The sequence below is a fragment of the Sapajus apella genome, unplaced genomic scaffold (assembly GCF_009761245.1).
Source record: "Sapajus apella isolate SASKATOON/1434 unplaced genomic scaffold, GSC_monkey_1.0 scaffold32, whole genome shotgun sequence".
NCBI lineage: Eukaryota > Metazoa > Chordata > Mammalia > Primates > Cebidae > Sapajus > Sapajus apella.
This window is the reverse complement of record NW_022436972.1, coordinates 2,183,566-2,208,537: the sequence shown is the minus strand read 5'-3', so window position 1 is coordinate 2,208,537 and position 24,972 is coordinate 2,183,566. Positions and strand designations below refer to the sequence as shown.

The window sequence follows — 24,972 nt, the reverse complement described above, 5'->3', positions numbered from 1 at the left end:
ACAGTGAAGAGGGCAGAAACTATGGAACAATTCTATCAGTAGCCTTTTATTTCCTTTTGTCTTTCCCCGGTTGATTTTTGGTATCAAATTCGTTGTTTTAGGGTGCCCAGAGCAATTCTTTCTCACCTGGCTCATAGTGGCTAGGTAGATTTTTAGAAATATCTTCCCACTTCCTTGTTGCCATGATACAGATATTTAAGGTGTTTCGCTTTCTGTTGCTTTGCCACTGTTTTATGTTGCTAGGACTCGATACCATTTGATCTGAAAGGAGTTCACCAATGAGAGTGCTTTTAAAATATCCTATTCATTGATCAACATTTGGGCTCATTGATAGGCTCCATCATAATTCAGCTCTGTTTATTTACTCATTGATTCCACCTTCCCTTAATGAGGCCCTAAGGTTTTGTTTACGGAAATATATTCTTTTCTAATGTATTTTCCCTTCTTTTTTCAAAGATAAAGCATTCATCACTGTGAAACATCGAAAACAGCAGGTGCTTGAAACCGTAGCTGGCAAGCGGTCTTACCGGCTCTCTATGAAAGTGAAGGCATTTCCCTCGCCTGAAGTTGTCTGGTAGGACCATACTTATTTCCGTAACAGTCTAAGACATGCTTTGTAAGTGGGAAGCGGCAAGAGCCTAATGACTTGAATTCCTGACAAAATACCAAGAGACTTTCCTTAGACAGCCCTAGAGAGCTCAGAATTCTGTAGATTCTCGGCTGGTGGAGGGGAGAGGAGCTGGGGGAAAGGAAATTATGTAGCAAGATAAGCAAGAGATGAGATTTGTCTGAGCAGTGTGGTCAATCTCTTACTGTGTCTAACTTTCTGCATCTCTAAACCTTCCTATGATGTCAACATTCCTTGAATGGGATGTGTCGGGCAATGACTAGGAAGCATTTTGAATATGTAGCATGCTCTATTAACCCTGAAGAAGTGGGCTCTTGTAATGAGAATGCTGAAAATAATTCTTTTATATACAGCTGGGTTGAAAGTTCCAGTCTTGTTTTAAAATTAAACAAACATTAACAGAGACAAGACTTACTCATTTGAAGAGGGGGACGCATGGGCCTACTTGAACTAATTAAGTTTTTTTTGGCTAGAAGGATATGTATTCAAAACTTCCTTCTGCAGTTGCTTTTGAAAATAATAGTACGACAACTGATGTAAAACAATGTAATCTGTTTATGATCTGCAATCATTTTATAAAATTACTGTTAAATGCCAATATCTTTGGCTCAAGGCATTACATTTTATACAAAGGGTAGAGTACAAAACTGATTAGCAAGACAATCTGTGGTGCCATTTTAGAATCTCCCTAACCAGAGCTGATTTGGCTTTCAATGTCATATGAGGGTAGTGTTTGTTTTCAGTTCCCTCAAATACTTAATAGGGAATTAAAGAGAAAATTTAAACTTTGTGCTGTCTTCATGCCATTGCAGTAAAAAAGTGATCTTTTTTGCTTCAGAATATCAAAAACATTTAGTAGCAAATGTTTAGGTTTAATGGTAAATTGAATAGTAATTAATGACTCCAGGAAGTGCATTCACTCCTCCAGTGTCTGCCAGCACTAGCATGCTCATCTGTTACTGTTGAGTTCTTCAGTAACTAAGTAGCAAGGGCATTAAAAAAAAATTCAATCCACCGTCAGAAATGCTGACTTGTTAATGAGAAATAATTTAAAGTAATACCAAGACAATATTTGTAATCACAAAGTGTAGCATCCTCATTTTAATTACTTTGGAACTGAGACTCACTAGTAATGGGAATTTGTTTGCAGGACTTTATAATCATGCATGGTAATGAAATAAATTCCCAATATTATACCTTTATACAGAACATAAGGAACTCCTAATGGATTTAAAGAACTGTGCATTTTAATGAAATCATAGAATTTTAGAGTTATAGGGAATCTTTGAGAACCTCTAGAAAATCTGAGAAAATTGAAGCCCAATCTAGTTAGTCATGTGTGCAGCAGCCTGCAGTGAGTAGCAGGACCAGGTCAAGCATCCAGGCCTCTGACTGTCAGTTCTGTTTGCAATCGAATGATATCAGTGCACCGAAATGTTTTTTAAATTTCTTTAAGTTTATGCATTCTGTTTGTTTTGTGCCTTAACTGTTCTTCCTCAGAGGAAAGATTTTGATAATCTTGATTTCACTCTAGTTTATGAAAGGGACAACTGGTGTGACAATTTACATAACTAATAAGAACTCCACATGAGACCACAATAGGAAAGTCTATTTTTATTTTTATCTGGAGAAGTGATCTAGTTGATCTGACTTACAATGGCCCTTATACTGCTGATGGAGCCTAATGGAAAACTCTGAAAAACATTTTGGATGGAATCAGAGCCCCTGCCTCTCTGGGTTAATACTTAAGTCACAGTGGCCACTAGTATCCCTGTGGGCACACTAAACTACTGCTTTTCTATCTTCTCTCACTTTATTTCCTCCTCCTTGCCAATAAATATGAAGTGCTACCCAGTCTAAAAATCTTATCTGCCTTTGCTGAAAAGTTAATGCTTACATTTTAAAAATCAACACTGATGATCAAAGGTCTGAAACTGATCGACTTGAGCTCACACTCTTAAATGACAGTGTTATCAAAGTAATATTGAGAGGCTGTATAAAATGACTTATTGATCATGCTTTTAACCGCAGGTTAAAAGATGGGTTACCTGTGATTGAGAAATCCGCTCGCTATTTGACTCATGGCCATTCGTTAATTATCAAGGACGTAACTGAAGAGGATGCAGGGAATTATACAATCTTGCTGAACATAAAACAGTCAAATGTGTTTAAAAACCTCACTGCCACTCTAATTGTCAATGGTAAGTCTGCTACTCATACTTTCTTCTAGTTCTGGTAGGGAACAAATTAATGAAAATGTGTGAATTCAAAAGTCCGTGTAACAACATCAAAGATAACAAAATTTTTTCTTTCTTTTTTTTTTTTTTTTGAGACAGAGTTTCACTCTTGTTACCCAGGCTGGAGTGCAATGGTGCGATCTTGACTCACCGCAACCTCCGCCTCTTGGGTTCAGGCAATTCTCCTGCCTCAACCTCCTGAGTAGCTGGGATTACAGACACGCGCCACCATGCCCAGCTAATGTTTTGTATTTTTGGTAGAGACGGGGTTTCACCATGTTGACCAGGATGGTCTCGATCTCTTGACCTCGTGATCCACCCGCCTCGGCCTCCCAAAGTGCTGGGATCATAGGCTTGAGCCACCGCGCCAGGCCAAGGATAACAAAATTTTAAATGATCATTTTGAAAACCACTTCTGTTCCCATCGTAACGATCTCATGTTTGTTTGTTGTATTCCACAGACAGCATGATCTTTTATCATTGTAATCACAATGTACATACCATGGAATCAAATTATTAATATTCTCAAAACCCTGCTGTAATTTTTTTAAATCTGCATTTTCTTTACAAATAGGGGGGTTTATTTGTTTTTTGTGTGTTTCCCTGACATCAAAACCGGTGAGAATGTGGTCCTTCATGTGTGACCCAGGAGAAAGTCATTTGAACAGCTTTTGACTTCTGTCCCGTTCTTCATCTCCTTTCCAGTGAAACCCCAAATTTACGAAAAGGCCGTGTCATCGTTTCCAGACCCAGCTCTCTACCCCCTGGGCAGCAGACAAATCCTGACTTGTACCGCATATGGTATCCCTCAACCTACAATCAAGTGGCTCTGGCGCCCCTGTAATCATAGTCATTCCGAAGCAAGGTAGGGACAGTCAGTTTTTTTACTAACTTTCAAATAATTTTTGACACCTGGAATTAAGATTTTTAAATGGACATAGATGAGAATCTGCAGATGGGATGTATGTATATTTGAGGCAAAGACTCTCCCTGCCTTGGAAAAAGGTGGGCAACAGATATTCTTCTTTGTTACTGAATATACTCTATCATTGGCTAACAATTTTATAATTTTTCTCTCTAGTTTACAGTTTTAGAAGCACAAACACAAAACTAATTCCCTCCCATGAGCTGTTACCTGAGCTCAGGTTGGAACTCCGGTCTCCTGTTTCTCAATTGAAGATCCCCAGACTTTGGCTATACCAGTGTCAGTTGCATTAGCATTCCCATTTTTCATTTTGTATTTGTTGGATCTGATCCAAATTCTTCCCAACACCGATGATCACTATGTTTCCTACTTTTGGGCTTTGCCTGCCTCCTAAGAGCACCTTATTTATCAAACCCCATGGCTTAGCTCTTATGTCACCTTCTCTGTGAACCCTCCTGACTGCCTCGTTCAGAATCACTTCTTCCTCTTCAATATGAACAGCACTTTGTTCATGCCATTGTTACATCACTTGATGCACGCAGGTTTGTCTCTCTCTAAGCTAAGAGCTGATCGAGAGCACCCCTATGCCTTTAGGCTGGTCCAAGGCTGGCACACAGTAGATGCTCAGTGTGTATTTGCTGAATGAATACATCCCTACCCTCTGCAAATTGTGCAGCATTTCCTTGCATCCTGTTGATGACTGAGTCTTGTTTGCTTTTTCCCCTTTTTGTTTAGTCTAGATAGATGATACTAAGGATAGTTCATGGGAGCAAATTTGAAGAACAGGAATAGAATTGATAGGTGCAACAAGAATATATTATCAAAACTGCCCAAGAATTATCATTATGCCAACCTATTTTCCTTATTACTTTTAACTCCACTTGTAGAGTGTTCAGGAGGATTGCTATTTAAAACAAACAAACACACACACACACACACACACACAAACACACACACAAAAACAGGTTGATAGGAAAAGTAAACAAAGCATAATTCTAGCGTAGATAGATAGAAGTAGGTATTTGATTTTCTAGGTTCTTCCCACAATTCCAATTCTTTGTCTTGTATTTTAATGTTTTGCCTAGGGTGTATTACTTTCAGAATGGAAAGTTACTGGTGAGTTACGGAATTCCTGGGAAGTAGCTATTTCCACACATCTGATTTCTCATTTGACTGTCATTTTCTAAGAATAGATATAGAGAGGACTTACAAATCTTAAATACCTTCTTTACCACTGTGAATGTTTAACACAAAAGACAGTGAGATCTACTGAAATTCTATACTATTTTGCCAATTTGGGGTATGCATCAATATTTATGGACCCATCCCTTTAGGGCCTTGACATCATGTGCCAACTTAACATGGCAAATAAATAAAAAGTAGCTAAATACTTGAAGCTGTTAGATTTGGATAAAAGTGTAGACCTGAATTTTTCTGGAAAAACAAAGCCTTTTCTAAATATATTTAAATTTTGTTTTGGCAATATTAAACCTAAATTTTCTATTCTATCTAGGATTAGAACGAGTAACTATGTTAGAAAATAACAATTATGAGTGTTAGAACATAATATTATAAATTTGGGTTTAAATGATACTAATAAAATATGGTTTGGGGAATGAGCCAGCCCAAATGGAACTTTGTAAACATTAGCTTTCTTTCCAATTTCCTTGTGGTATATGGGATCTTTCTTTTGTGTTACGGAGTAAGTTCGCCAAGGCCTGAAAATTTGTCTTATTCCTTTCGAAATTGTCTCAAGACTCAGAGTGTTACCTAAAATGTTTGTTGGCCATTTGAATTATTCTCTGTTAAAGGCATTTGTTTTTTCACTACTTACAAGACTGATCAGAAATGAAAGTTTAAGTTTCCATATGCTTTATTTCTTTAATATGCTCTTGCTTGAAATGTACACATCTTTGTACATCAAGCTCTCGTTCTTTAGCCAGCAGGTACTAATTGAGTAGCCTACCTGTGTTAGGCCCAGCTTTGGTGCTTGGTGGTTAAATCTAGTGTAGAACCCTTGTACACTAGAAAATAAACAGAACCACTCTTTCACCCTTTCAGAGACATGAAGCTAAAATTTACAGATAAATGAAGCCCTCTTCAATTACCAAAAGTTCTCAAATATGACTTTATATAAACATATTTGTGTACACTTAAATTAACTTAGATTCAGTTGTAGGCAGGAATTTTAGTAACACATGAGTAAGGAATGTTCTATTGCACTTATTTTGAGTTATATGGTAACATATTTGCATACTGGTGTCTATACATGACCATCAAAAGAGACTGGGTGACTAATATATGCACACCACTCTCAAATATGTAGAATAATTCCTGGCGTTTAAATTTTAGGCCCTAGCGAAAGGGCGTATCTGTGTATACCCACAGCCAAAGCATTCATTGAGATTGAGGGCTGAATGTAGTTGTTTAAGGAGCGCAAAACTATTAATTGGTTTCATATGGCCAGATAGTTAATGTATCTAATATAGAAAGAGGTTCAGACCTAACTCAAATTGCTTACTTTCCTAGAGTCTAATAAATATGTAAATATATTAAGCTGTCAGAACTACTGACAGTTTAACTAGAAATTTATCCCTTTTAAAAAAAAGTGGTAAAATGTTTTATGAAAGCAAGGTAAGTTGTAACAGAGTAATATTGTGGTTTTTGTTTTCCTTAGAATTTGTTCTTATAAGACATTAGGAATAAAGGAGAGGAGGGAAAGGATGATTACTTTTAAACTCAGACAGGTCGTGGACCAAGAAGAAATCAAGGAGAACCTTTCCCCTTTTTAGTTTTTTTGCATTAAAAAAGGAAAGTAGGACCAGGTGCGGTGGCTCATGCCTGTAATCCCAGCACTTTGGGAAGCTAAGGCAGGCGGATCACCTGAGGTCAGGAGTTTGAGACCAGCCTGGGCAACATAGTGAAACTCTGTCTCTACTTAAAATACAAAAATTATCTGGGTGTGGTGGCAGGCACCTATAATTCCAGCTACTTGGAGGGCTGAGGCAGGAGAATCACTTGAACCCGGGAGTCAGAGGCTGCAATGAACCAAGATCACTGGAGTGCCACTGCACTCCAGCCTGGGCAACAAGAGTAAAACGCTGTCTCAGAAAAACAAACAAACAAAAAAACAACAAAGGAAAGTGATAGGAAAACTATGATATTTCTTTTGAATATTAATAACACAAAAATAAGTTATCAACACTGAATGAGGTGGAACTTTTTCTTTTTCCCATCCTCAGCCAACTGGTAGACTTCTAAAGAGGTATTCCTAAATCTGCTCCCATGAGTCTGAGCAAAAAACCAGAGAACATCATAAGTATGTTGAGCATATAGTGCCTTTCACATGTCTGTAGTTGATGGCCTCTGTTCATATAAAATAAAGATACTGATACACACTTCATAGAGAGGCTATGAGGATCGAATAAGGTAATGTCCTTAGAAAGCTACAGAGTGCCATAGATTTGCAAGGTTGTAATCATGCCTTTAAATAAGTCCCAAGAACCTTTCATGAACTTGAAAGGATATTTCTGCCTACTATAGAGCTAGTTTCATAACAGTAATCAGTTTCATCAAACATTTCTGACAAATAAGTGCAAATTATGAAATGTAAAATACAGTTTTGTTGTGCTTTAAAAATAGATATTTAGTAGGTCTGGGGTGGAGGGTGGCTGTGGAATTGAGGAAAATATGACTTTTCAGAAGAAGAAAAATTAAGGAACTATAGAAGACTTAGACAGAAGTAAAAGGAAGAGTAAATGGAAGGGTGTCATGAGGGAATGAAGTAACTCTCCCAGTTTGTGTGACCTGCCCCATTCATTGGTTTCCTGTCATGAGAGGAAGTGGTTCTGCCCGGTGGCCTGGTTGAGGCTGGGGTGGGGCTAAGTGAGCGCGTGGAGGAGCTGACCCCTGCTCAGCCAGTCTACTTTCTATTTTTAGAACTTCACGTTCCCCTGCATTTTGAACAACTAAGTAGTACTAGTAAACCCCCCAAGGACTGAGCTCCACTTGCTCTTACAGTCCTCCGTGAGCTCTGCCACAGTACTGATGCAGCCTCTCAGGAGACGCTATTTGGATAAGAATGTCCATGGCAAGGAGGTTGGTTTGTTTCTAAAGGAACAATAATAATACAGGATTGGAGGGAAGGGGACCTTCTCTGGGGAATGGAAAGGGTGGATTTGAGGAACCCAGGAGAGGATGGGGCAAGGAGTCTTGGTATAATCAGTTTGTACTGCAGATCACTGTTTTCTCAGGAAGAATCTAAGATGTTGAAAGGCTACTTTTCTTTACATGTGCTTGAATACCAAGGAGACCCTCGGGTGGCTGCCTGGAGAATTGTGTGGCCTGAGTGGGTCTTTGCGCCCATCTGTTTCCCACAAACATGGATGGTGAGGGGCTTCTGCTGATCTCTTTCCTGGCACTCTCATGAGCTCCGATCATCTCCTCCATGGGTGTCCAGAGTCCACCTGGTTGTTTCTGAATTGTCTTTTCTTCTTCCTGAAACTGAGGTCTGTTTCTAAAACGTTGAATGCGCTTGGGTCTTTACTCTAGGGAGGTTCAATGCCTGCAGCCTTTGATTACTGCAGTTTAGTTTTGAGAGCACACATTCTTTAGATCACAGTCCAGTTTAATTACCTCTCCCCATCTAACTATCACAGATCATAATTTAGGAGGAGTAAGTAACACTGGTTGATTATAATAGACAGAGTTGTACCACATACTATGTTATTCCCCTCTAATGGGAAAAAAAAAAATTTGGTATCATTGTGTTCTTTGTGAAAAAAAATCTCATTTTCTTTATACGCTGCCTGTGATAACTAGTCAAAATATGTAGAGAAACATTTCTATCTACATTGCATTAATACTGCTGACATCCTACAAAGCAACTTTGCATGTCTGGTACTCAATCTAAATATACTGTCAACCATCTCCCCATCACACAAATATTTATTAGGCACAACCATGTGCAAAACAAAAATGTAAATACCACTTGTCTTTAGCATTTATGTTTGCATTATACAAGATTAAACATATTTGGTGATTACTTATTGGATCTATATATGTACCTCCAAAATATCTACTATGTCCTCCCAAGGATGGAGACCTGGGAATCAAGGAAGCAGTTTCTATTCTTGGCATAGTCCCTGACTTCTGCATGACCTTGGCCAGTTATTTAATCTGTGTTTCTATTTCCCCTTCTGTAAATGGCAATGACTGTGCTTCCCCTTTCCTAGAATGAATTAACTTAGAAAATCACTGTAAATTATGTTTTCTTCCTTCAAAAACGCTTGACATTATTTCCCAGTGGTTGCACACTGATATTTCCCTTCTGTTTCCTATAAATTGTAAGGCAATTTGACCATTAACTCTGAGGATCAGTGACAAATTAACAGAAAATTTCAACTTTTGAAAGTAGAATGGTTGTCAGACAAGTCTTAAATGGAGGTACGAACTCTATGATGCAGAAGAGACTCCGTGATTATAATCTTAATAAGGGTCCAGTAAGGACAAAAAAATATGCAGCAGCTCCTCCACCATTGGGGCCAAGCCATATTTTCTGCAGTGCCAACCTGGACCACTTTGCCAGGCTCGGTCCAGCCCATACAAATGAAGACGTTCTCATTCTCTGCCCAGTTAGCTCCAAAGCTTTGCTTGCTTTATTTGGTCCTTTGCCAATGGGTCCCTTCAGGGTGTGAAAAATGTTGGGTTCTCAACTCATGGAAGGTTGAGGGAGAACATTATTCTTTCTACTTTCTTAGATAAAATGCTGGGCTTTCCAAGAAAAATCTCATAGACATACATGGACTCTCAAGGAACAGCTTGGAAAACTCTAAAGTAGGTCAGGACTGGAGTATAAAATAATTACATGCTTTAGAAGTTAAGTAGAAAATAATGTTTCCCGCCATTCTCAATGAAACTGTGACCTCCCATGTCTGAAACGCTCTTCTTGTGCCCTAGCAGTAGAGTACTATCAGGGGCAGGGTGGGTGGTGTCAAAAGAAAGCTGACCACTCTAAGAATAAGGGTGGTTTACGGCCTTCCATCCAAGGATTGGGGGGTGGGGGATGGCCTACAAAATCAGAGAAAAGCAGAGGCATCTAGGAACTCTGAGAAGGGCTTCTGAGAGGGGCTTGCCTAATTGCATCTCTATTGTTTACGTCAGCAAATTGGCAAAGAAAGGAGGGCCTGAGTCATTAGGGATGTGTTAGGGATAGATCATTTGGGAGAAACATAGTTTGGCGCAGCAGTGGGGTATGTAAAATTAACAGGACAAAAACAAGACAATTGTTAATGGTAGTTAATTAGAAATGTACTCAAAGACCCAAATTTAATTGACTGCCAGCATGAATGTCTATTATTTTTATGCTGTAACAGTTTTATGTCCCATGTTTTATTTTCAATCTGCACAATGAAAGTTTTAACAATATAAAAATTGAAAAAGTCGACATTTCCTGGGGGCAAAATGTAGGTCAGATGTCTGAGGGAAGTTGTAATTTAAGCAGAACTCTTCTTTTGGAAATACAGTCATATACTTCATATTTAAATATTGATCACATTCTTCCTAAGTATACATACAGTTTGTATCCATCCATGTGTCTCAACACATGTTCTATGCAGTACACACTGGGTGTGCGCCTCCATTCAGGCATGCTACAGAGCATTTTAATTTACCACAAACAAAACCTTAAATCAAAGTGAGGACTTTAAAGAAGACCACTTGACCAAAGACCACTTTAGCAGGACTTTGAGCTTGAACAAACAGCCAAATAAAACTGGCCATCTTATACAGGAGGCTTTCATCACAAGCCAAAAGTGAATGTTCACTTACTAATGAGAAACTTCTTGCATTCTGTTATGTAATTACTGGACGAGGAAGTGCATGCTGCTCAATGTGAATGTTCGGACAACAGCCCTTATTAATATTTCATACAAAGTCCTGAGAACGGAGCATGAGTTCATTTGCCAAAGGCCCCTTTGCCACTTTTCTATGCTTTGTGAGATTTTCCTCCTCTTCCCACTCTTCATAGTAATATAGTGAATCTGATGAATAATTGTTTCTAATGAGTTAACTGTCTCCTATAATTGCTATCAAACATTTCATTATGTGTTTTAAATTAAACCAAAAGGCTGAGTCATAGGAAATCTATGCTGGATGGTTTTTGTTTTTTTGTGTTTTTTTTGAGACAGAGTCTCACTCTGTCACCCAGGCTGGAGTGCAGTGATGCACTCTCGGCTCACTGCAACCTGTACCTCCCAGGTTCAAGCGATTCTCCTGTCTCTACCTCCTGAATAGCTGGGACTATAGGTGCATGCCACCACACCAGCTAATTTTTTATATTTTTAGTAGAATTGGGGTTTCACCATGTTAGCCAGGATGGTCTTGATCTCCTTACCGCATGATCCACCTGTGTTTGCCTCCCAAAGTGCTGGGATTATAGGCGTGAACCACCACACCTGGCCACTGGATGGTTTTTATAGTGATCTTTTCAGCAAGATTCAGTGTAGCTTCCCAGGTTACCAAAAGATAGTGACACACAATTTGGGAAGATCCTTTAAGAAGGTTGGCAGAACCTCTCAGATTTTCTTTGGCCAAATTCACAGATTTTAAAAAACTGAATAAGCATTTTTATTATTGAATCTAGAAACTAATGTTCTGACGCAAGATCTTTAGGTGATAGATAAGTAGAACAAATCGCTTATGAAACACGCTCCTCTGCCTGGGAATCTACATTTTAGTATATCTCCATTGGCATGGTAGATTTTTGAAATATGGTATCTATTTAGTGACTTTAATGTAAAATCCATGCCCTTTTATTTGACAAAGCAGAACCTGTTGGATTGAGAAGATGGAAAGGGCATGATGGATTTGGACTATGGCCCTGACAGTGCCTTATAATGAGCTTCTGGTCACTAGCTCTTGTTTCTTCATGCTTTCTCTAGAAGCCTCGTAGGACGTTTTGCCACCTTGAATGCAATGGTCTACTTTATTATAATAGCTGTAATAGATTTAATCTGTAAGTCATTTTTGATGCCAAAAGCCATGTTCATCCCTTTACGCACATTATCTCTAATCTGTACAACAGTTCTACGGAACGTTGATTGCTTCCCCAATTTTCCCATATGTAAAACTGAAGCTCAGAGAGTTATTTCTCACATGTTTTCAGATTATGGTATAAAAGAGGGGCTGGGTGCAATGGCTCAATCCCAGTGCTTGGGAGGCTGAGGTGAGAGGATCAGTTGAGCCCAGGAGTTGGGAGACCAGTCTGGGAAACAGAGAGAGGCTTCATCTCTACAAAAATAAAAATAAAAAAATTAGCTGGGCATGGTGATAAGCACCTATGGTCCCAGCTACTCCGGACACTGAGACGGGAGGATGGCTTGAGACGGAAGGATGGCTTGAGCCTGGGAGGTCAAGGCTGCAGTGTTGCCACTGAACTCCAGCCTAGGAGACACAGTGAGATCCTGTCTCAAATAAATAAATAAAAGGCAAGGGGCTAGATAGATTGGCATTCCAGGAGGTTACTTTTCCCTGGTTTCCCATGGGACTCCTCAGAGGACATGCCTGTGGATTCCCAGAGGAAAGGGCCAAAGTCTGGAGGGGATAGGTTTGGGAGGATGCCGGCCTAACCTGGTAGGTTTGCCCTTGCCCCGTACCGAGTTAGAGCTGACCTATCTGCTGGGTTAGAGTTGAGCAAAGGATGGGAGAGGAATGGAGAAAGAGGCGAGCAGCAAATAGGTGAATTGGGCTCAAATTCCATGATATCTTTTGGGAAACAGTGATGACATACAGCTGATTTGGGCCCCAGTGGGATGAGCAGGTCTAAATAAGACCAGCCTCAGGAGGGTGGCAAGTCTAACAGTCAATGGGCCTGCTTACTGTGGCACTCTCCCCTGTCCGTATGTCCCTTTCTGTGACTTTCTCACCATGCAGGGGTATTTGATCTCTTGCAGGGCAGGGAAGCCCCATTCTCTCATTTATTGTTCGGGATTAATGTTCTGGATTAGGATTCAGCAAGCACTCGGCCCTCAGTGGGTCTCGCAGAAGCTCATGGCTATTTAGGCAGGAGAGCAATTAAAGGAGATGAAAAGGAGGGGTCAAAAGAAAATGAAGGAGAAAACATGAGGGTTTATAGTTGATGAGGGAATGAAATGGGGACATGGAGGCTGCTAATTTCAGCCTCGGCATGCTTTGGTCTATCACTTCAAATGATTAATTCACTCAGAATTGAAGAATGTAGAGGCAGGCACAGTGGCATGCTCTTGTAATCCTAGCTAAGAGGGAGGATTGCTTGAACCTAAGAGTTCAAGACCAGCCTGGGCAACATAGCAAGATCCCCATTTCAAAAAAAAAAAAAAAGGAATTAAGGAATGTTAAAGATTTAATTTTTGAAAAGAGATTGCTTTATAGGTTGGAAATTGTGGCTCAGAGATAAAGAGTTATCTCACAGCTAGTTAATGGCAAGCTCAGGACTAGATGCATGTCTCTGATTTCCTGTTTACTATTATTTCTACCATAACATCCTGTTGAGTCTCCATGTGCTTATAAGCTGGCCAAGGGAGTCAACCATGGGTGGTAGATGGGGAGTGCTACAGTTTAGACGCAGCACCAAGGAGGAGGTGGGATCTGGGCCCTAAAGAGGATGCGTAAGTCCTGGAAAGTTAAATGGAAGGGGAGAGGAACAAAGATGTGACGGAGCGACATAGGCATGCAACCCAGGTTGGAAAGTTGAAAAGAAATTGCCAAAGATTAATATGGTTGGTTCATCAGATTTGGGTCGAGAAAATATAAACACCAAAATTAGAAAGGTAATTTTGGACCTGATGTGAAATGTTTTCAGTGGAGGCTGAATGGCTGAGCCAGGCAGTCACTACCTGGCTAGTGCCTACATGTGCTGCTGTCTATTGGCCGGGAGCCTACTTTGTCCCTTCTCCCAGGCTGATGGGCTTCCACAGACTCATCATTGGTGGTCTTCTACATGCAGCACTCCTCCAGCCTGCGGTACGCACAGTATCTCAGAAACTCTGCCTCCCATGTCTGAAGATCAAAGGCTTGGGTTTTCACTTGCCGTTTCAAAACACATTACATGGGTGCCTATTATTCCAGTTTCTTAGATCTTTAATGTTCCATTTGCCTTGTCATCATCACTGAAAATTACATAAGATGATCACTGATTGCCACCTTATTGATAAATCAACCCTTGTGAGTATGAAAAAAGTCCTTGAACAAGTAGGGTGAGGAAAACAAAAATTGGTATTTAAAGACCATCTAGAGCCAAATATAATAGAGGATGGTGGTGGCTGACAGAGGCTGTGTAGCCTGGGATTCCTATTTTTATTTTATTTATAGCTAAGTTGTTAAGCATTTACCTATGCAATGTTAAGTGCTGGATATGTGCTTTATATGTATCATCTCATTTAATTATCACAGAACTTCTGTGATAGAATTATTACCATTTTCCAGATCAGGCAGAGAGTTTGAGTATCTTGTTAGGACACTGGTCCTGGCTAACATGTCAAAGAGATTATAAGTGAGTGGCCTTCCAGCACAACATCAACCAGGCAATGGAAAGCACATCGTTTGTCACTACCAGGATTGGTTGTGCCACAACTACTTAGACATTAAAATGAGTAATTTTTAGTCAAAAGCTCATGATCCACAAAACCAGTATGGTGACATCAAGAGATGCAACATTGTTTAGAGCTTAAGGACGTGGGCCCTCCTGCCGGAGTCTTGGCTTTGCCACCTACTGCCATCCACTGGCTGTGTGATTCTGGGCAAAATAAACCACCTCTCCAAGTCTCGGTTTCCTCATCTACAAATAGAGTTAACAGCACTGACATCATAAGGTTATTTGGGGGAGTTAAGTGAGATAATAGATGTGAAGTACTTAGCGCAGTGGCTAGCACATTGCAAGTGCTAAGTTTGTTTGCTGAAAGATACCTGGTACTTCTAGTACTTTTAGGCAGCTCTGGGGCTGCCCACTGCAAAGCCACTTCCCTTTGAAGTGGCATCATGTACACACTAATGTCCTGACAAGATGACCCATGCTATTAGGTTAATGTTCTCCTAGGAAATATATTTGCATCTTGGGACAGGTCCTCTGACTGTTTATTCCAAAGAAATCAGAATGGGACTAGAAATGGTGGCTGTTTCAGATTATTTAGAAAATCAAAGGAGTTACGATATCCAAGGATCTACTCTCATTAGTGAATTCTACCTCAGCTATTCAAATGCTCAATCACCACGTCTTGTTCAGCCTATAGTAGTATATGGGCTCTTGCCATTTTACTTGCCTATGCTCAATTGTATTCTGATATTTTTCCATGAATTTGACTTGTCTCTTCAATAAACATTATGTTCCTAAACAACAGAAGGAATTAAATCATCTACTTCTTGCAGGGGGTGCGATTTTACATCTTACATGGACTAGGAGTGAGAAAATTCTGTTTTAGTTGAATAAAATGGTACTATTATTGATAAGCCAATATTTTTGCCTATCCTTGAAGATAGGCAAGAAGAAGAGGCCACTGCCAGTCAGTTTCCTATTTGCCATTAGACCAGAAGACATTAGTGGCTCTGTACGTCAACATCTCTGCCTGAGTTGAAACTGTCCATGACTATCAGTTTGTCAGGTGCTGATACTGCTGTGCCGAGGTTAGCCAGGGTCCTGGCAGATCCCGTGTCTTCATTAATATTCATCATTGTGAATGGAGAGGTGCTGACGGTGGTGACAGTGCTTAGATCAGGGGTGTATGTGAGGTCATTTCACAGTCACTAGAGCCCCTTTTTCAGCATACTTGAGGTAAGCATAGATGGCAGGGTTGTCATCTGATGTGAGGTTAGGTCCACATCTCATCAGGTCATTGTTTGTCAGGATCCACTCTTCACATCAGGGAATTAACTGAGCAAAAGACACATGTTGCTCACTCACTGTTTACCAGGTGATTGGGCCAGGCACCAAAGCTATAATGATGAATAAAACATAGTCCCTGTCCATAGGTAAGTAGCTCTTGATGAAATCAGATAATAAACTGATAACTAACATTAACGATTTGTTTCCTGTGTACCAGGCACTGTGTTAAGTGTGTTACACATTTGGTATCACCCTAGTATTTGCTGATGTCAAAGCAATCTTCTTGCAATTCTTTATTTAAATTATTTTCCTTATGTGTGTGTTTTCAGTGCCTATAATAAAACTAGTAAGACATGGTAGCATGGGGTTGCTTTTATGAGTTGGCTATGCTAAGAACACATCCATTCCCAAAGAATTTGAGGTGGTTCACAAAAAGTACAATACATAGCTAAGCAGCCTGGATGAAGTGAAATAAATGGATAAGACTAGTATAAAGATACTGCCCACAGGCTTTGCTTTCCAGTTGTCAAGAAAGAGAAAGAGAAGTGAAACAAACATTTGCAAGATTAAGGGGCTCATAAAATACCTTTCAGAGAACTGAGATCTAAGAGAAATTACTCCTTCTCTCATACGCTGCAGGACACTAATAGTAGGCAAACTCCCGAACGCAATTCTGCACAGTGAGTGTCAGGTCTGGTTAACTAACATCCCTCAATGTTGGCCAATGACATAGCATCAAAGCAGAATTTATTAAAAGTGATTTTGTGGGCTGGTGTGATCTGAGGACAAAATTTCAGAATGATACAAGAAATCAAGAAGACTGCAAGTCCTCCGAGCAATCTTCTGTGACTTTGATTCTCATAGTCAGGTTTTTGACATCCAGAGTTACATAACTGGAATGTTATAAAACCATGATTTCAACTCAGGTCTGGCTAGCTCTAAAATCTGTTTTCCTTGTGCTAAACTCTGATTCCCTACCTCCACTCCCAAAAGCTTTCTGGATATTTCAGTATTGAACACTAAATAAAAAGTAAGCTGTTCTCTTCCTTTTTGTGAGAACAAAATATAATGATACCTTAAAATGTTCTCCACTGAACGACTGAAGCTATTATTTTAAGCTTCCTTCTTGAATGTGTTAAAGGATATTTTTTGTAGGGTCTCCTAATATTTTCTTAAAGATTTCTTATTTCTCAATTCACCCTTCCTCACTGACTAGTCCTTCACTAAGAAGAAAAGTGAATGAACAAAACAGGTGTCCTCTGTGAGTCTCCTATCTGGGTGTAGCCAAGTAAGCACCCACTCTTTTACCCTCTCAGTTACCCAGGTGTGGAGCTGTGAGGATTCCCTGACCCTGTAAAAGACTGTGTGAAGGAGAGCAGGGAGCAGGGAGGGAGAGGGTGCCTGGTTGCGGGGGAGGGGAGATTGCTGGCACTCACTCTAGAAGCCAGCAAAAGGAGCGAGGAGGAAGGAAAAGCAGAGGCTGGGAAGAAGGGCCGTGTTCTGAGTGTGAATGGACCACAGGGCTCTCGAGAGCAGGAAGCAGCATGAGCCAAGACGCTCACGGAAAAGCTCTTATCTAAACAGAGGTGGCCTAGGACGCTGGATCCCCTCCACCATTGTCCAGGGAGCCGACCCAAAGCCCACAACCCCCGAAACTCTTCTCCACTCCCCCTTCTCCATTGAGGCAAGAAGTAGTTTTCAGTATGGGCTCCAAGGCGTCACTAGGTCTCTCATTGCACAAAAAAGTCACTCCTCCAGGATCCCCTCGGCCTGACCCTGTGACCACCCAGAAGGCCCAGGCCCTTTTCCTGGTGCAAGAGGAGCAGGAACCATTCTGTCTAAACACTCCTTCCAATGCTATGCCTTTTTCTGCCAGCATCCGCTCTCCTATATTGTTTCATTTGTTTTAAGAGAACGTGGCCAGGCACAGTGGCTCGCGCCTATAATCCCAGCACTTTGGGAGGCTGAGGCGGGCGGATCACCTGAGGTCAGGAGTTTGAGACTAGCCTGGCCAACATCGTAAAACCCCTGTCTCTACTAAAAATACAGAAATTACCTGGGCGTGGTGGTGTGTGCCTATAATTCTAGCTACTCAGGAGGCAGAGACAGAATTGCTTGAACCTGGGAGGCAGAGGTTGCAGTGAGCTGAGACTGTACCACTACACTCCAGCCTGGGCGACAGAGTGAGACTCCAGCTCAAAAAAAAAAAAAAAAAACGGTTAGGCGCAGTGGCTCACGCTTGTAATCCCAGCACTTTGGGAGCCCAAGGCAGGCAGATCACAAGGTCAGGAGTTCAAGACCAGACTGGTCAACATGGTGAAACTCCGTCTCTACTAAAAAAATACAAAAGTTAGCTGGACATGGTAGCTCATGCCTATAATCCCAGCTACTTGGGAGGCTAAGGCAGGAGAATTGGTTGAACCCGGGAGGCGGAGGTTGCAGTGAGCCGAGATTGTGCCACTGCACTCCAACCTGGACTACAGAACAAGACTCCATCTCAAAAAAATAAAAAAAAGTGAGTGTCCAGGCACAGTGGCTCATGGCTCAAGGCTTATGCCTGTAATCCCAGCACTTTGGGAGGCCGAGGCAGGTGGATCATTTGCGGTCAGGAGTTCCAGACCAGCCTGGCCAACATGGCAAAACCCCATCTCTACTAAAAATACAAAAATTAGCTGGATGTGGTGGTGGGCACCTGTAATCCCAGCTACTTGGGAGGCTGAGGCAAGAGAATCACTTGAACCCGGGAGGCAGAGGTTGCAATGAGCCGAGATGGTGCCACTTCACTCTAGCCTGGGCAACAGAGTGAGACTGCATCTCAAAAAATAAATAAAAAAAGAACATGACAGGAGGGGAAAAGATAGTGTTTGCAGATTCTGTTAATCTGTTGGCTCAGACACACGATTGCTAATGTTTTGACACGAAACCCACAGTAGCAGAGGAATGTTTACATCAGGCCCTGCTACAGGATGGCTGCCATAATGGGGGCCAGCCCTGGTCATGCCCTCTGGCAGGGTTCCAGGTGGGCTTTTTTTTTTCTTCCTATTTTTTTTTTACAGACATTTTACAGCCTCAATTTGCTTTTCATTACTCCTCTACCCTTTTGTTTCCCAGCTTGAAATGATTCAGTATTCTTTACAAACAGATTCTAATCACAGTTAGCACGTGCAGTAAAATCTCATTAAACAGATAAGCAGAGTTCACACAAGTCCTCAGATTTCATCATCCAAAAAAGAAAAAAAAAAGAGAGGGAGATTAATATCTGTCTTGAGACTTTGTAGAACTTTCTAGAGCCTCTTTGCTGCCAAATTAAATATGATTTCATTATACATTTAATATAAACATTCATTCCTAGGCAATGGCTCTGGGTCAAATAGGCAGCCATTGGGGGTTGGGTACTCAAATCACCACTCACCCACACCCCTGTCCCCAGGGCACTCATTCTAGTATTGAAGTTTGTAATAAAACAAGTCAGCTTCATCCCACAACATGGTCACTGAGCATGTAGACAAAAGTTACCAAGGAGAGAAAAAATTGTGATAAATATTGGATGGTTTTATTTTGTTGTAAGATTTTTTTAATGATAAAATGTATCAGCCAGTAGAAGGCAAAGAGTTCCTATAATTTCACCATCAAAGCATGTTTATGACCAAAACAAACTAGAATTTATGTCAAAAATGTAACAAAAATGTCAAGTGTTCTTCTGCCCCTTTCCCTTGTCCTCGTCCACCAACAGATAAGTGTGTCTTCTTTCTCCCTCTTGAAAACAAAATTTTAATTTTCCCGGTGTCTCTGACTTTGTGCTGGTTTGAATTTGGAGGCCCCCCAGAGTTTTCCTCTGTAACAGGTGACTGAGCTGGATTTCCCTTATGGTGGGAAAGGTTTGGAGAGGTTTTGGGGATCAGAAGTCACCCTACTTGATGGACAGAGCTCTGGGATGGTGAAAGAGTTAGGAGAGTCGGAGTTCTGATCCTAATTCTGCTCCTTCCCCTGTGAGCCTGAGCAAAGCATTTGATTTTTCTGAGTCTCAGTTTCCTTATTGATAAAAGGATTTATGAAATAGGGATCATAATACCTGCTTCATAGGGTGACTGTGAGAACTAATTGAGGCAAAATGTGCATTGCTTCTAGCCCAAGCTATAATAGCACATAGTAGCAGCACACAAAACTTGTTTCCCTTCAAGCAGCCAAGAATCAGATAATAGCACAACAGAGATTTTGAAAGAAATGCCAGCTTAATATCATTTATTGAAAGAGGATTCTTTTTTAAAAAATCTGTGTGTCTTAACACTCAGGCTGTAGTGCAGACCTTCTAGAATCAGTTAGGTTATTAAACTTGCAGGAAATCATTTATGAAATGAGAATTTTATACTGGATTGCTACCATAACAGACACTAAACAGATGGACAGTTTCTAGAAAGGCTAAATGAAGTGTTGAACCATCCCACCCAATTCTCCAGAGAATCGATCATTTTCTCACAAGAGAACCACTTCAAAGTAAATACAAATACTTATTATCAGTAGCTAACTCACCCAGCTGGGCTTTCCCTTCTGATTCCACCAGATGTGACAATCTATCCTCTAAAGAAAAGAAAGTACCAGCTCTGAACTTTAAGTAGTGGGAGGGGAGAGGAAGGCAGGAGGAATGAAGAAAATCTAAAAATAAGAATTGTTAAAAACTAGCAAGGCTGGACACGGTGGCTCACGCCTGTAATCCCAGCAGTTTAGGAGGCTGAGGCAGGTGGATCACCTGAGGTCAGGAGTTCAAGACAAGCCTGGCCAACATGGTGAAACCCCATCTGTACTATAAACACAAAAAATTAGCCAGGCGTGGTGGAGGGTGTCTGTAATCCCCGCTACTAGGGAGGCTGAGGCAGGAGAATCACTTGAACCTGGGAGGCGGAGGTTGCAGCAAGCCACAATCACATCACTTCACTCCAGCTTGGGCAACAAGAGCAAAACTCCACCTCAGAAAAAAAAAAAAAAAACAGCAATTAATAAAAAGCACAGGTGAACACAAAAGGGTACCTTTGGGTATACACTGTGCATTACATTTTGTGAGTGTCGGATTTGTAAAGGCGAATGGAACCTGACTTGAATTCAGGAGCCACAAGGTGACAAAGTGAGCTCTCATAGATACTGTAGTATAAAGTGTAATTGCAGACTGTGCATGCACTAGTCATTCAACATATTTTGGTTGTGTAACATAAGAGATGTTTAGCAAATTTTGAAAAGAGGCTGACCGTGTTATGCAAATAGAGCTAAAAAAAAGACATTAAACCCTCAAAGTAGTAATGGTGTTTGTGTAGTGAATATTTGAGACGTCTTTTCTTATTATATCTGAGAAGTACTGGAGCATAATAACTGCTTGTCATATGATGGTAGTACATGGATATCGTGTTACATATGGTGTTGAAGTTAAGTGCACACGTTGTGAAATGAGCCGGAACTGAGTACAGATTCTGCCAGCAGTCAATACTGTCAAGACTGTAGCTTTGGCCAGACGCATTGGCTCACACCTGTAAACCCAGCACCCTGGGAAGCTGAGGAAGGCAGATTGCTTGAGCCTAGGAGTTTGAGAACAGCCTGTGCAGCATGGTAAAACCCCGTCTCCTCTAAAAATATAAAAACTAGCCTGGCATGATGGCACACATATGTAGTCTGGGCTACTCAGGAGGCTGAGGTGGAGAATCACTTGAGCCCAGGAGGTCAGGGCTGCAATGAGCCAAGATCACCCCACTGCACTCCAGCCTGGGCGACAGGAAAAAAAAAAAGAGAGATCATAGCTTTGACCCCTCTGTTGGCTTTGCCTTTTTCTGTGGCCCTAGACTGCCTTCATCTGTCTTTGGTCACAGAGAAGCCAAATATTTTTTAGTGTGATGGGAACGGGGCAAATTCATCACCACTACAAGAAAATCAACCCAAAGCATGTAGGTCAGTAGTGTCATCTGCATGTATAAAGGGTGGCCGTTTCCCATAATGTGTCAAAAGAAGACTAATAACTTAGACCAGATGGGGAGTTCCACAGATGGCTCCCACTTGGAGAGTCCCACTTGGAGTATAGAAGGCTGATATATCACAGGTGAGGTTCTAGCTCCATGTGTTGGAAACATAATTGGCTGCTTTCTTTTAATTTATTTATATCAATCTCTAGTCCGAAACTAAGTTGTTTCAGCTCCAGAGCAATCAGCAGAGATGACATGGAGTACACTCTTAGCCCAGAATTTTTTTTTTCCTTTCACTGGCTATAAATACCTCTCTGCCATTGTACTTGGCATGCTGTATGCAAATGGAGGTAGGAGTCCTATAGCTCATTAGGAAAGGGATGGAGGCTTGGAGCAAAGAGAGGACAGCGCTGAGCTGAGGCTGATAACAGTGGCCTTGTCCAGAATAGTGCATGGGAGCTTTCTTATCTTGCTTTGGCAGGAGGTGCTGTGGACTTCCTGTGCGAAATCAGGAGCGAACGCTGCTTTCCTCTTGTTGTTCGGCTTCCTCCCCCCTCAAGACAGTTCCCAGCACAGTGATTATCTCTGCATCTTCAAACATGGCACAATCTACTTCCTTAAGAGCTTGATGTATTCTTAAGGCTTAGGCAAATTCCCCTCCCCTCAAATCTCTTTTCAAGTGCTGTTACATAGTAAGGCTTCTAAATGACATTCTATTTTTATAGCTCCAATTACAAAGAGGGAAAAATAGCCCCTAAATTAGAAAATAGCCACAGAATCTGTCCTTTTTATGTGGAAGAGCTGGCAATAAGTCTGGCCTATAGCTTCCATACTAGGGCTTGTGCCCTTAGTAACTCAGAGTCATAGGTGTGGGATGGGGGAGGTGCGGGGTGTCAGAGGTCAACAGCCCCAAGTGAACTCAGATAGCAGACTGTATTTCCCTTGAGAAACACCCAGGCTTGCTTTATTCTAACATATTTCTTTGCATTTCCTAAAGCCCAAGAGTATGAAATTAAGATCTTTGACTAGGGCCCCCCCTATCTTTTTCCTTGCTTTGGGGAAAAAGGAATAAAATCTAAAGCCTTGTCTTCCAGATACAAGAGAACTTAAGCTGTTTGACGCCACAATCCCAAGTACATATGCATGTGTCTAATCTAGGTAATATACACATGTGTATATGTGCACATTATACATACTCATACCTGTACTGAGAGTGTATGAAAGATAGTTAAGTCTGACAGGAGATGAAGGCAGGGATCTTATAGCTAGAAAATGGAGAATACGGATAATGAAAACATAGGGCAAAGTGACTCTTATATAATGACTTTTAAACTTTGTCATTAAAATGTTTCTAATAAAGGAGAAAGTATACATTTCTCTTTGGCTTAGTTTACTCTACTTTATCAATAAGCATTAAAATGTTCACTTATTTTACCTGATGATTATGATAAGGATTATAGCTGGTAAAAACTGCAGAAATTCCTTAAGGAATGGTCACCTCTTATTCATTCTTTTTAAATTTTAAATCTTATAATCTAACTGTAAAGACAGACATCTTTAAAAACATTTGGATAAATCTGATATATGATTTAGGTGCAAACACCACTACAGAATTATTGCGAATTCTCTTAGATGTAAAAGTAGCATTGTGGTTATATTAGAAAAATTTGCATATTTTTTAGAGATACCCACTGAAGTACATATGGCTAAAATGACAAGATGTCTGAGGTTTGTTTTAAAATACAGAAATCCTTCATTTGGCCAGGCTGAAAATTTATAAAAATAAATAAATAAATCAAATACAGAAGAAAAAAAAGAAGGGATAGATTAAGCCAATGTGACAAAATCTTGATAACTATCAAATCTGGGTGACGAGCATATAGGGACATATCACACTACAGCTAGTGCTCGACTTACGACCAAGATTGGTTCCGACAGACCGGTCCTAACACGATTTGGTCGTAAGTTGAGTAGGCTATATGCACGCGGAGATGGTAGTGCTGCCAGAAGCTGGTCCGCACTGTCGTACGCCCAGCTGGGCAACGTTTGCGCTGCCAGACGCGGAGCAGTCGTGGCTAGCGATTGTCGTCGTAAAGTCGAATGGTCGTAAGTTGCATAGGTCATAAGTCGATCAATACCTGTATTCTCTCTACTTATCAGTATGTTTGAAAATGATAAACAATTAGAAACAAATAAAAACTTTTACCAAAAGCAACATGTGCCGTCTGCATATGTGCAAATGCTTATGGGGTGCCGACGGCATGCTCAGGCCCTGCTTAGCTATGGGGACAGAGTGCATATGTCGATTGTAGCTGTTAGCCCAGTGGGTCCTCAGAACCATTAAGTCAGCACTTAAAAGTTGGTGAGTACTCTGCAGGAGGACATTCCAGGGCAAGGACCCCCACAGATGCAATAGTTTAATACTCTGGAGTCCTTCTCAGCTCAAGGACCAGAGAGGAATAATAACAGAATGTTTTTCTGACCACATTACCTTCTATCTTCTCCTTTTCTTACCGACTTTAGCATCTCACTTTCCTCTCACATAAGTCATTCCTGCTCTTGGCTATTTAAGATGAACCATTCATTTTTTTTCTGGAAATGAAGCTTAAAAAGTCCACTTGGCCTGTAATCTCAGCTACAGGCTGAAGTGGCAGGATTTCTTGAACCCAGGGGTTTGAGGCTGCAGTGACCTATGATTGCGCACCACTGCACACTAGCCTAGTGACAGAGTGAGACCCTGTCTCTAAAAATAATAATAATAATAATAAAATTCCTCTTGGTTTAAAAATCTGCAGAATCTGCCCAAGACATGTACAAATTAGAGACTAGCAAGCTTTCTGCTCAACAAAAATTTTAGTCCAGAAAGTCAGAATGCAAAATGGTGAAATATTTAAAACAGATAGAATTGATAGACCTCAAAGATAAATAATATCAACACCCTTATTTTATAATTAAACACTTGAGGCCTGAGAGCTTACCATGTTACCCCAAAACTTGAACAGAAATAGACTGAATTTAATAACTGCTTCGTGATGTTTATTTTCATCTGCACTTAATTAGCCCTGGAAAAAATTAGCTGTCCAACGTCATATTCTGATTAAAAGCCAGCCTTTTATACATATAAAATGCTATGATTTCCTTGAGGTTTTCATTCATTAACATAACTTCATTTTTTTCCCCTGTGTTTGCATGTTACTTCCACTAAAAACTAAAATCTAGATATTAAATGTTCTAATTTATGCATTTTTATTTAATATTAACATTTATAATAAGAAGGATGTATGGTGACACACTGGTATGGGGCTTTTTTGAAGTATCAGCCACATATATTTGCTATTTTTAAGTTTTGAGGATGAATATAGGAAAAAATCTAGGGAAAAGAAGAC

General features: G+C 40.6%; 1 protein-coding gene across 2 annotated transcripts in view; it reads left to right on the top strand.

Moving 5' to 3' along the window:
- Window positions 1-24,972, top strand: part of FLT1 (fms related receptor tyrosine kinase 1) — a 194,517-nt gene that overhangs the window by 66,289 nt on the left and 103,256 nt on the right. For both annotated transcript variants that reach the window (XM_032294393.1, XM_032294394.1), the window contains exons 8-10: window positions 457-574; window positions 2,660-2,829; window positions 3,571-3,730. In XM_032294393.1, coding sequence (XP_032150284.1) covers window positions 457-574; window positions 2,660-2,829; window positions 3,571-3,730 — 448 coding nt within the window. The remainder of the gene's footprint in view (window positions 1-456; window positions 575-2,659; window positions 2,830-3,570; window positions 3,731-24,972) is intronic.